The 12,366-nt window shown below is 40.6% G+C and overlaps 1 protein-coding gene across 2 annotated transcripts; it reads right to left on the reverse strand.

Moving 5' to 3' along the window:
• Positions 1-2: 2 nt before the first annotated feature.
• Positions 3-5,367, reverse strand: LOC111320794 (uncharacterized). 2 transcript variants are annotated; one of them, XM_022923491.2, is made up of 2 exons: positions 4,387-5,198; positions 3-3,345 (listed from the first exon to the last, which is right to left on the reverse strand). In XM_022923491.2, exons 1-2 carry the CDS (start codon positions 5,054-5,056, stop codon positions 320-322), a joined length of 3,696 nt encoding a protein of 1,231 aa, XP_022779226.2. In that variant the 5' UTR covers positions 5,057-5,198; the 3' UTR covers positions 3-319. The 2 variants fall into 2 exon arrangements, with proteins under 2 accessions (XP_022779226.2, XP_088585318.1); XM_088729192.1 differs by having other exon boundaries at positions 3,168-3,341; positions 4,387-5,367.
• Between the last annotated feature and the right edge of the window lie 6,999 nt (positions 5,368-12,366).

A 12,366-nucleotide genomic window follows, 5' to 3' on the forward strand; every position in this document is an offset into this window, starting at 1 on the left:
TCTTGCAGTAAAACATGAGTTTATTTTGAAATTGTTTCTAAAATCTTACACAAAATCATCTGCGGTTAAGAAAAGTTAAATAATCTTAGGGGAAGACTTTATTTTATGAGAGGTTTTTTATTTTTTAGCAATCAAAGCCTCGCAGCACAGTTTTGTAGTCATGTTTGAAAATAAACTCAGTATCTAACTGTTGATGTTCTATGTGCCTGCGATCTGTGGGCGCACCGGAACACCAGCGGCTGTAAACTGAGCCTGCAGTTTGGAAACACCCAATCTAATATTTCTAAATCGTACAAAATAGCATCCAGATGGAAGTGCTTTAGTAATAGACCACACTGGAACAAGAGCCATCGTCATCAAAGACAAATTTGTGCTCTTGTGGTTGGTAAGAATTCGCTTGATCATAACCATTTAACAAGTAAATATCTGTGTCCGAAAGGGGACTAAGTTCAGAGAGCTCCTCGTCGATGTCATCGACAATTTCAAGCTCTACGTCTTTTCTGGTTTCCTCCAGTTGAGTTGTTTCTCCATAATAGTTAAGACCTTGGAAGATATTTTTGTGCGCCGTAAAACGTTTCAACTCAGTTTCAAAAGGTGCTTGCAAGCGAACGTTTCGATGCACGCGAAATTTTCCCTTAGTTTTCTGACAGCAGGTACAGAACCTGGCTATGAATAAAACCAGGCAGAAAATAAATAATGCTCCAAATACTGAACCAATCAACACGAATATTATAAACACGATCCTTTTTCTTCCGTGTTTGGTGGAAGTTACGGTTGGAATTGAAGAGGACGTGGTGGAGTCTGTGAAAGTTATGGACGATGGTGTTATGATTTGTCTCAATTCAAACGCAACAAACTGCGTCCCATTGTAGGTTAACACAAATGATTCGTTCGCTATCATCGCCCACAGTTTTTCTGTTAAGTTACTGTTGCGACCTTGCAATCCAAAGGTAACATCCACCGAACCGCACTTGACGCCATAGACTATGACATCAGATCTTGAAACCGGCAAGAGTTTGGTCAAAGCAGTTACAAAGGCAAACTTGAAGTCTTCCTTGTTGAAAATGAAACTACAGTGTCCCTGAAATTTCATCAGAAATGTGTCAGTGACGGTAGGTACAGTTGTGCTTGGTTTTGAAGGTGTCGCAATTAACGATTGAGGGATGCTCGAGGGCGAAGAATCACTTTTTGAGGTTTCAGCACTAATAAAGGTTTTCTTTGCAAAAGTATGTTTAGAATATGAAGATAAGGGTGAAGTCACACCTAAAGAACGTTTCACATCTGACAAGGTTAAAACTGATGATGATGTCGATGGAAGATATAATAACGGTGATGATATCGATGGCCAATGTGCCACGAAATTTGTCGATGGCGGCGATAAAGTTATTTTTGATGTCATCGTTGATAATGCTGTCGATTGTGCAGGCGACGGTAATAGTTCTGTTCTTTGGGACTGTAATGATAAGGGTGACGATGATAACACTGGTGATGAAGTTGGTGCTGTTACTGAGTGGATTACTGATGACTTCATCGGAGTAGTTGTTTTTGTTGTGGCTGATGATGACGATGAAAGAGACGACGACAACAACGAAGATGATGACGATAAAAATGGAAATGATGACGGAGAAATTGATGATACAGATGAGGGCGAAGAAAAGGAGTAAGAGGTGGAGGGCAAGGAGTAGGTGGAAGAGAAGAAAAACGCAGATGGCGAAATGGGGAACAAGAGAGACAAAGAGGAAAAAGGGGAGAAGAAAGAGACAGAAGACGACGAAAAGGAGGAGGAGGAAGAAAGAGAGGCGGAAGGGGAAAAGCGGGACGTAAAGGACGGCGAAAAGGAGGAAGGAGAAGGGACAGAGGTGAAAGGGGAGACGAAAGAGGCAAAGGACGAGGAGGAGGAAGTGAAAGAGAGAGAAATGAAAGGGTAGAAGAGGGAGGCAGAGCACGACGAGGAAGGGGAGGGGGAAAACAGAGGGGTTGAGCGAGAGAAGAGGGAGGCAGAGAACCACGAGAAGGGGGAGGGGGAAAAGAGAGGGGTAGAAGGAGAGAAGAGGGAGGCAGAGGACGACGAGGAGGGGGAAAAGAGAGGGGTAGAGGGAGAGAATAGCGAGGTAGAGGACGACGAGAGGGGGGAGGGGGAAAAGAGAGGGCTAGAAGGAGAGAAGAGGGAGGTAGAGGACGACGAGGAGGGGGAGGGGGAAAAGAGAGGGGTAGAGGGAGAGAAGAGGGAGGCAGAGGACGACGAGAAGGGGGAGGGGGAAAAGAGAGGGAAAGAAGGAGAGAAGAGGGAGGCAGAAGACGACGAGGAGGGGGAGGGGGAAAAGAGAGGAGTAGAGGGAGAGAAGAGGGAGGCAGAAGAAGAGGAGGGAGAGCAGCATGAAGATGTTGATAAAGACGCCATCGAATGCGATAACGGTGTCAATGAAATTGAGGTCATTCTCAAATGTGACAGAGACGGTGAATTTAACGGCAAATGCGAAAATGACGACAGATGCGTTTCCAAAATTGGCAATAACGCAGATGACGCTGAAGACCGTAACAACAAGGGTGTTAAATGTAGGATTGATGAGGATGATGATGAAATTGAAGGCAATGGTGGCAGCACTGGAGCAGGCAGCGATGAAGAATGCAGAAAAGAACTTTGCAGTTTACGAGAATAGCTGACTGACTTCTTTAAAGTGTCATTCTGCACAGAGCTGACAGAAACTACGTGGAATGTCAAATCAGTGGATCCAACGAGACGCATTTCCCCAGAGTTAGTGCTTTGGAACGCTGACGATACGGGGCTCGATTTCTCAGATATGCGCTCAGTTTCTTCCCTTGTTGTGCGCGTTGGCGAAAGTGACACCAGGTGCGACTTTCTCGCCGGTGTGCCACTCCGAAAAAACGCTGTCGTTGGGCTTTGAGAATTTTGGCTAGCATTTCTTGTGGAAAATCGGACAGCGGTTTTATGTGCTCTGGTAAACATTGCCTTCTCTTTCGATACTACCTCATTGGTTGTGACTAAAGATGTTATGTTGGCAGGTGTGAAAGGTGACGAGGACTGCGCGCCAGAGCCAACCTTAGCGGGTGGTATCCATGAACCACTAGGGGAGGGGACGGGAAAAGTCTGTAATACGGTCTCATTTGAAATTCTCGAGGTGAGCTCGTGAACTTTCGCACTTCGGGAGATATCTGAAGAACTTGAATTGATCGCTGCCACTGACTTAAGACTGGCCTCAGATGTAAACGGCTCCAGCTTCAAACTAAGTGAGCTTCGCGACGGTGTACTCACGAAATCGTGAAATCCAAGAAAAGAAGTAGCCTGGATTCTCAGTAGGGGTGTCGACAAAACTGATGCTCTACCTGCAAAAAAAATGCAATATTTTACGACATAACTTTAATAATGCTGCGACCCATATAGTTACAATGGCCTAAGTATCAGTTGTCGTGCCAAGATCTAAAAAACGAGCAATTCTGGGAAATGAGCACTAATACTAACTTTGTTTAATGTTAAGAGCTATCCTCAAGGTCAAAAGAGTACTTCTGTGCAATTATGAAGTGATTGATGTAAATCTCTTCTCGTTCCACATAACTCGACCAAAACAAATGAAAATGAAAATGTGCAGTTAAGAGTCAAAAGAAGGCAGACGGCCTTCTTAAACACACTTGCTTCCGCCGAAAAAAATCATATTTCGTTTTAATCATTACCCGCCTAAGGTATCCTTTGGGGCTCTGAAGCTGTCCTTTGATGCTGGCGAATATCATAATGGCAATCTAGCAAAACTTTATATAATTAATTCGTTTTTAATTAGGCTTTTGTCTTCAGTTTTTATAAGTCCTGTGGCAAATGAGTTTTCTGACAAGTGAAACCTCAGGCACTATAGTTTAGCGGCATAATTAAAAAAACTTTTCACCAACATTTTAACTGCGCGAATTCGGAGTACCTCTTACGCACATACTGTACCCATTTCGATTATTCAAAACACAAGTTTTTCGGTTTCGTAAGAGGCAAATATCTTCAAATAGTATTTTAAAATATCCCTTTATAACCCCTAGCATCTTCTCGGAATGAAGATGAAAACTTTTCAAAGGCAAGGAATAAAAAGATTTACACAGGGCTTTTCGCACGTGTCGAGTAATCGGACATGTAATAAATGAAGGCTATCGTTCGAACTGGATACTGATACACCAAAGATATGATATTTCACGTCTTTTTTTGGAATATTGTGAGTCAGCTTGACGATTTACAAAAATAACAACCGCACATTCCATGCAAACCAAAAAATTGCAAAGGTCGCACAGTCGGAAACGAGTTTAATTTGTTTACGAAGAACGCTACCTGTTGTAAACAAAGCTTTTATGCAAAATTGATTGAAATTAATAGCGATATAAAAATGCTTTTACCTTCATAGCAAGCAGATGGACCACACACTGGAGTATTTTTGACACCAATATCTCTTTTCCTCCTCGCTTTCACCTCACATCCTTTAAAAATTTGACCGATGACATTTTCACATTTTGCTTTAAAACTATGACACCATTCCGTCTGGCGAAGTTCATTAGTTAAATATGCTGTACATTTACGTGTGTTAATTTCATTCAAAGTACATTTCTTCAAACTAGTCAATTGTTTCTCATCCAAACGATATATAATTTCCACCAGGGCTCGTTGAACAGAACAGCATAACCCAGGTATAAATGGAATTCTCCATTTCGCTTCTTCAAACGCTTGTTCGACGCTTAAAATAAACAAATAGTTCGATTGTTCCTCATTCAAACATGGCACTTCATTACAATCGCAGCTATCGTTCCAACGCGTCAAAGGACTGTAGAAGAACTCGCGAAAATTCACTTTCACCGTTTCCAAAGCTTGTTTTGTCCCCTCATTGTCCTTAAGTCGGAATTCAAATCCGATGTATTTAGTTTCGGATTTGTCGTGGAAAGAAAAAGCACAGCGTTTTCGCACAAATTCTGACGCAAAACCATCGATAAAGAAATCGCACGCTCGACAACTTGTCAAAGTGTACACTTGGAACACCACGAATAGTGCCAAAATTATACCAGTTGGCTCCATGATTATTCCAGTAAAGCCATAACTTACAAATGAAACTGAAAGCAACCCGGTCGCTTCGGGAAAGCGAAATGACAAACTTTGCACATGGTTACGTCGATCGCGCTAAAAATTCAAATTATCAAAATGTAATGTCAGCCTTGATGTGTCAGCTGAAGCGTGACTTAGCACTACCACTCGAGCATGTTGGGAAACTTTTCCGCAATATGTTCCAAAAGAAATATCAGCGCAATCTTCCAGACTGATCGTTACTCAAAAAGCCACATGGCTAGCCACAAAAGCGGCGCTTTTTCTCGATTACATATAATGGCGGATACGCAGTTTATGTTTTTCTCATGAAGTCATAAACACGAATTTTTCTCTTACCGCGTCCAGCGTAAACACATGAACTCATTGGCGTGATTTTCTGTCACGGTATTGTTTATGCTTTCATAAATTTAAGATTGGATGTAAATCGAATCGACAGGGGGTATAATTGTCCAGTATTGCATTAAATTCTTCTTCTAAATAGCCTGAAAACAAAGCTTTGAAACAATGGACTTGTGGCACCGAAGTTTCAAAGTCGATATGGTTGAGAGGAAATATCGACTTGTAACGTTTACACATTCTTTGAACTTAATATTTTTCTTGATTCTCATTTTCATAAATTTCCGGCCTTAGATCGTTCACTCGCTAATCGCACGATCGAGATGAAAAGAAAAAGAAAACAGAAAATATGAAAATAACTATAAATCATGGACGAGACTTTGAAGCTCTTTTGGAATGATGTCAGCTCTGCGCACTTTGACAACCATACTATGACGTAACAGTTATTTAATAAAATCAATTCGGGCCACTACAGGTAACAATAGGAGTCCCATTATTTTCTCTTGGCAATAGCAATTAAAAAAGAGACACTTATAACTGGAATTTCTATTGTTTTCTTTCTATAGAGGGGACCAAAAAAATGCTTGTAATGCCAGTTGTTTTCAAGCAGTATTTCCTGTTAGGAAATCAACCAAGAACCCAAGTTGATGACCTCATAAGTTTGTCTTATTGGGGTGAATTTTGCTCAGAATGGCAACCTCAGCAAGAAATTATATTGATAAGAAACTGGCACAAAGTACGAAGAAGGTGGATATTGAACACCCCCTTGATATATTTAAGAGAGGACTTTTCTGAACGTCATACAAAAAGAACAAATATAGCCACCATGAAAAGAATCCACCATTTGTCAAGATGAGGTATTGGTACTTTACTTTCTGATGGTTTTCAATGAGAGCATAAGGAATGTTAATACCCTCACTCATCTCAGCGGTCTAAGCAGAGACTAAGCTATACGTTCCTAATATTTCATGTTTTGGGTCTGAATCGCTCAGTATATGGGCGCTATGATCTTGATTGAAAAAAGGGACTGATGTCAGTATCTGAGCAACTGCACACCTACCCCTCCCCTAACCCAACAACTGATAACAAGCTCGGGCAAGAGATTATCTTGGTTAGGGTTAATGTAAGGTTGGGGGAGGGGTAGGTGTGCAGTTGTTCAGACACTGACACCTCTTGGTTAGGGTTAATGTTGGGTTAGGGGAGGGATAGGTGTGCAGTTGCTCAAACACAGATATCTCTTGGTTAGAGTTAATGTTGGGTTGGGGGAGGGGTAGGTGTGTAGTTGCTCAAACACAGATATCTCTTGGTTAGGGTTAATGTTGGGTTGGGGGAGGGGTAGGTGTGCAGTTGCCCAGACACTGACACCTCTTGGTTAGGGTTAATGTTGGGTTGGGGGAGGGAGGGGTAGGTGTGTAGTTTCTCAGACACTGATATCCCTTGGTTTTAGGGTTAATGTTGGGTTGGGGGAGGGGTAGGTGTGCAGTTGCTCAGACACTGACACCTCTTGGTTAGGGTTAATGTTGGGTTGGGGTAGGGGTAGGTGTGTAGTTGCTCAGACACTGATATCTATCCGAAAGAAGACAGGTGGACTAATACGATCATTCCTAGAAATTTCAGTTGTACGGGGTGGCGTATGGTATTCCCGCTCTAATAAGATCAACACGTGGTGGCTAAGCCTCGAAAAATGGAGTTAATTGTATCGTGGTAGTTATATTTAAAGACCCATTGAACAAAGGAAAAAATGTCATTCGATAGTAATTCATGGTGTCTCTACGTGATGTAGCTTGATACAAAAATAGAAAACGACGATAAAAATAGTGTTGTAAAAGTAAATGAAAATACCTTTAGTTCTCAGGTTTAACTTGCGTACTTCCTGAACATACGCTCAGAAAATCTGCCTGACACAAATTTTAACCGCTTAACCTTCCTAATTGAAATATAGATTTAATTGATAACTAAATATCGATATTTCAATCAGTGGTGCTTTTTTCCAGGTCGAGGAACGCTTGGATTCTCGCGTAAAATAAAATTTTGGCCTGATATTCAAAGTCAAGCCCACCATTACACTTAGAACCCTCGAGATATTGATGTTTTTAACTTTTTCTACGTTTGCTATTGACAGTATCAGTACTTACCTCTTATTCATTTATTTATAGCTATAATAAACATAGGAAAATGATCATATCTTACCCGTTTGTGCAGCTGTAATCATCCAAAACAGTTGGTTATTTCGGAGACTGTTTCAGAGGTGTTTCAGAAGAGGAAGAAGATAATTCTAATTAAGAAATCATTGGCTATTCGCCGGAAAGACGAAACCGCTAAAGCAGTTTCATGCGAGCGAGAAAATGCACTGACATTGATGAGTGAAGCAACAAAATTATCAAGAGGGGAGCATTAGGGTCTGTTAAAAAACGCAAAACTGTAGAAAAAAATCATTAAAAAACCGCAGAACCGCCAAAAATCTGATCAAAACCGAAAACCGCTTGCAAATCTATCAAAAACAGATACATTTTCACTTCCCAGTTATCAAACCCCCAATCGATCCGCTACAATGAATGGTGACAAGCAGAGCATACAAAGTAAACTACAATATTTACATCTGAGAGTAGACAGAACTCTTTGTACTTCCCGAATTAATCAGCCTACTCTGGAATAGTCGAACAAGATTGTACTGTATTTGAGTGAAAGTTGGAAATAAATTTTTAAGAAAAATAATAAAATAAATAAATAAATAAATAAATATACTGAAATAAATGAAAAACGAAAGTCCTCTTTTTCTTTTTCTTTCTCTTTGCGAATACCATGGACTTGGCCGAAGCCCTCATCTTAGTGGAGGCGCATAATTGCCGCTCAGATCGAAGAGCAACCGGATCCCAAATAGGAATAACTGAAATTACATCGGATACCAAATCCAAAACCCGTTAGCATTTTTGACGAAAACCAAAAACCAAATCATGCTAATAAAAGGAAAACTCGCAAAACATAATGAACTCCAAAACCGAAAAAACGGAGGTTTTTTTGGCACCAAAATCGCCAAACCGAATATTCCAGTGCCCTCCTCTATCATGAATTCATCCAGAAATGCTTGAAAATCCTGAAAATGGTCAATTGTACTTTGTTTTATACCATTTGAAATCGAAGATCGGTGTCATATTAAAAGAAAAGAAAATGACATGCTTTTAAAACATAGGATGTTCTGGTAAAGACTAGAAATGCTTATAGGATTTTTTTCTTACCGCTCTGATCATAGTTCATTCTAAAAAAAAGCGCCTCAACGTTCTAAGTTTAAAACTGAAAGTTAAAAGATAGAAGAGGGGAATCACGGAAAATTTTTCAGTCCGTTCTGCTTATAATGCAGATTACGCTAAAAATCCGGCTTCCATCATTTTCAACAGTGGCTATAGCTAATTGCTTAAAAAGATTACGCCGACAATCTTTTAACAATTTCAAGTAGTTTTCGTCTTAGTAACCAAATGGCGAACTCGACAGAACATGTACACTACCAAGCAAAAGAAGCCCTCTTCTGTTCAAGTCAATTTGGACTGCTTCATTATATCTTTCTTGCTGCAATTCATATTTTTTTGTCCTTCGCTGCAACTGTGGGAAATGTCCTCGGATCCTGGTCGCCCTTCACAGGGTGTCTTCCCTTCATGCGCCATCAAAGGTCATGTTTTGTTTTCTCGCAATCATTGATCTCGGAGTTGGTCTAACTATCGAGCCAATGTTTGCCGCCGAGTTGATTTTCGAAATATACAAATTGCGACAACTGTGCAATTATTTTAGATTTGGAGGACACATCATAGATATCGTTTTTAGTGGAGTATCGCTGATGACAGTCACTGCCATAAGTGTGGACAGAATCCTCGCTCTCACCTAAGGCCTGCGATACAAACAGATTGTTACACGAAGGCAAACTCAGTGGGGCAATAGTGTAAGCTGTTTCTGGCTGCTGTGTATACCTGGTGCTCCACTGGATAGCTTTGTGAGCCTCGACATCTTTTCAAAAGTGATAGCTGCAATAATCTTATTTTGTTTAATGACCTCAGTGTATTGTTGCACGAGGATATTCCTCCGCCTTCGCCATTTTCAACTGTCGAAGCAAGATGATCCTCGCCAAGAGCAACGGAACAGAGGACGAGTTCCACGGGACATGGCAAGATACCGAAAGACTCTGTTTAAAGCCCTGTGGGTCCAAATAACATTGGTCGCTTGTTATCTTCCGGAAGCCTTATCAAGACCTCTATCGTCTGATTTTGCTATAAATAAGGCAACTTTTAGTCTTTATTTATTTATTTATTTATCTATTTATAAGCTTCGCCAAAACAATTTGGCAAGAGAGATCTCACAGAGATAACTTTCCGCTAACGAGAATCCTTCACAATCAAAAAACAAAAAACAAACAAACAAACAAAACAAAACAAAAACAAACAAAATTACAAATCACAACTACAAATTAGAATCGAGTGGTAGGAATTATGTGATTAGAAATAGTTAATTAGCAATAGCGTTTGGCTAGAAGATATACGGTGTCTCTTGTGTATCTCAATTCTTTTCTCAACCTATTCCTTTATCGTTGGAAGAACAGAGAAGTGAGACAAGCGGTGAGGGGTATAGTCAATCAGTACTGTTAAAGAACAAACTGGGCTTGTTCCATACACCTCAGAGAAATGTGCTTCATGATTTTCATCTTGAACAGAATTTGTGCTTCTTGAAATGTGAGCCTGAATCATTTTACTCTCTATTAAGGCTCACTCACTTGCTCCAAGAAATGATGGCTAATTTTGATGCAGAAAGCTGGGATCAAGAGAAATCATTATTGTGGGATACCCAGCTGGTGGAAGCGATCTTCAATGCAATTATTTTGGAATTCACGGACAAGCGCATCATTCGCAGTTTGCTTCATTTATTCATTTTTATTTTCATGACACCTTACATCCATAAGTTAAACTATGGAGTAGATAAGTGTAGCAAAACAATAAGAACTCTAATGCAAATGACAACGTTCATTGCTAAGTTTATAGTTAAGTCCGTCTGCCATTAAATACTTTCAATGGAAATACAGCTATAAAATAGTTTAAGTTTGAAAATGTGGTAGTGAGTGTAGTATGGCTTTTCACTGCCCCTTCTAGCCGTACTCAGTGTTCCCGTTATCTAAAAATTCACGCATACAGTTGAATTAAAATTGAGTGTGTTATGTATGCTTATGCGAGAACTACCAAACAGCAAAATAGAGGTGTTTCTGGACTAAAACCTTCTACATCAACGCTGATTGCTCTCTTAACCTAGGAGACATGATGAAATTGAATTTAATACAAATAGTGGATTTAAAAGAGGATAAGAGGACTCAGTATGAGTACATCATGGCCAGTGGTTTGTTTGAATCACCATCCAGCTCTGATAATTCCGGAGATGGTCGTGCATCGTGTCTTGAATTGCTTGCACCATTCAGAATTTACAGCCTCATCCACTGCTCTAATCCAGTTTTTTTTCTCGATCTCGACTTTAAACTCGGCTTTTCAAACCCTCGAAAACTTCTCCTGTCCATACTATACGCTATGTCGACTAGGGCATTTTGCACAGAACAGCAAAGAGCGTTGAAAGTGCTGAGGTCGATTACAACTCGAGCGTCAGCAAAGGCCGTTTTCAAGGTGCAGTCCAGGAACCTTTCGATATATTCATTGTGAAGGCATGCAACAAAGCTAGCGCAGCCACAGCATGACATTCTCCATTGTGTTTGGTCAGAGGACCATTCAAAAGCGTGTCGAAAAGCATGTTGCCGCCTTCATTTTGGTACTTCCCTCCCGGGTGTGCTTTGATAAACCCTTCTCCTACGTTATTCTCTTGCATGTTAATACCATAGCCGACAGTTTTCCTTCCACTTGTGTCAAGATAAACGCATCGATGGCAGCCTTCATGCATTTTGATCAATGGTTTTGGATCGCATTTTTCAGCCTGAACAAAACATTTGAGAAATACGCGCAAAAAAAATAAAAAGCAGAAGAGTTTCTTTCTGCTCCATGACTCGTGCCACGAGGAGGCAATCATGTAACAGAAGTCTTTATGTAGCCTCATTTAATACTACTCAATATGGCTTACGGTCCCTAAAATTCACTAGCCCTCGCCTTTGGAATTCCTTGCCCATCAAAGAGGACGTATCGATTCTCTGTTACTCTGAGTTTCGCGCCGAGTTTCTTGTTCAATGTCCTCTCAAGCCGACACAGATGAACAGATTGTTTCATTGTCTCTCTCACTCTGTCCCAGGCTCTCCGTTTTTCTTGCTGACCGGCTCTTCCAATCCTCCCCACCTACGTGCTCTGTTCGTCTGATTCTCAGAGAGGAGAAACTTACCTCAAATTTTAGCTCCTAATTGCTTTTAGCCTGCTTTAAAAATACCACTGCAATTTATAGAGCTTCTACTTGGTACGGTGTTCTAATACATCACATGAAATGGCTTTACAAAAAAAAAGGCTCGTGTTCTTAGCACGTGCATCACCCATCTTGCTGATACTTTTAACCCTTTCCCTCCCATGATCCCAAGAGAAATTCTCCTTTCTGTCTGCCATATATTTCTTACGATCTAATTTCCGAGAATTTGATTTTGGTTGGCAAGCTGATGGCATGAACATCCCCATTTGATATCTTCCTTTATCCTGATCACTTGTCTTCTTGATATCGTTTTGATCCAACTGTAAGGAGAAAGTATGTTTCAGCAATTGACACTTAGAAATGACTTCGATGACAATTAAACAGTTACCGTTTCTCGTGGAGGCCCAGGGTCGTGGCAGTACGGACCATGCGCAGCAAGGTTCGTACGAATACGACCGAGAGCAAATATTTCCTAGTGCAACTCGAGCAAGCGATATTAGTAAATAGTTTATTATGTGGCACCAAATTTGGACCAAACTTGTTTATTTTGAATTTTCCAGCGCTAGCTTTGGCGAACAAAA

This window comes from Stylophora pistillata, chromosome 7, assembly GCF_964205215.1.
Source record: "Stylophora pistillata chromosome 7, jaStyPist1.2, whole genome shotgun sequence".
Taxonomy (NCBI): Eukaryota; Metazoa; Cnidaria; class Anthozoa; order Scleractinia; family Pocilloporidae; genus Stylophora; species Stylophora pistillata.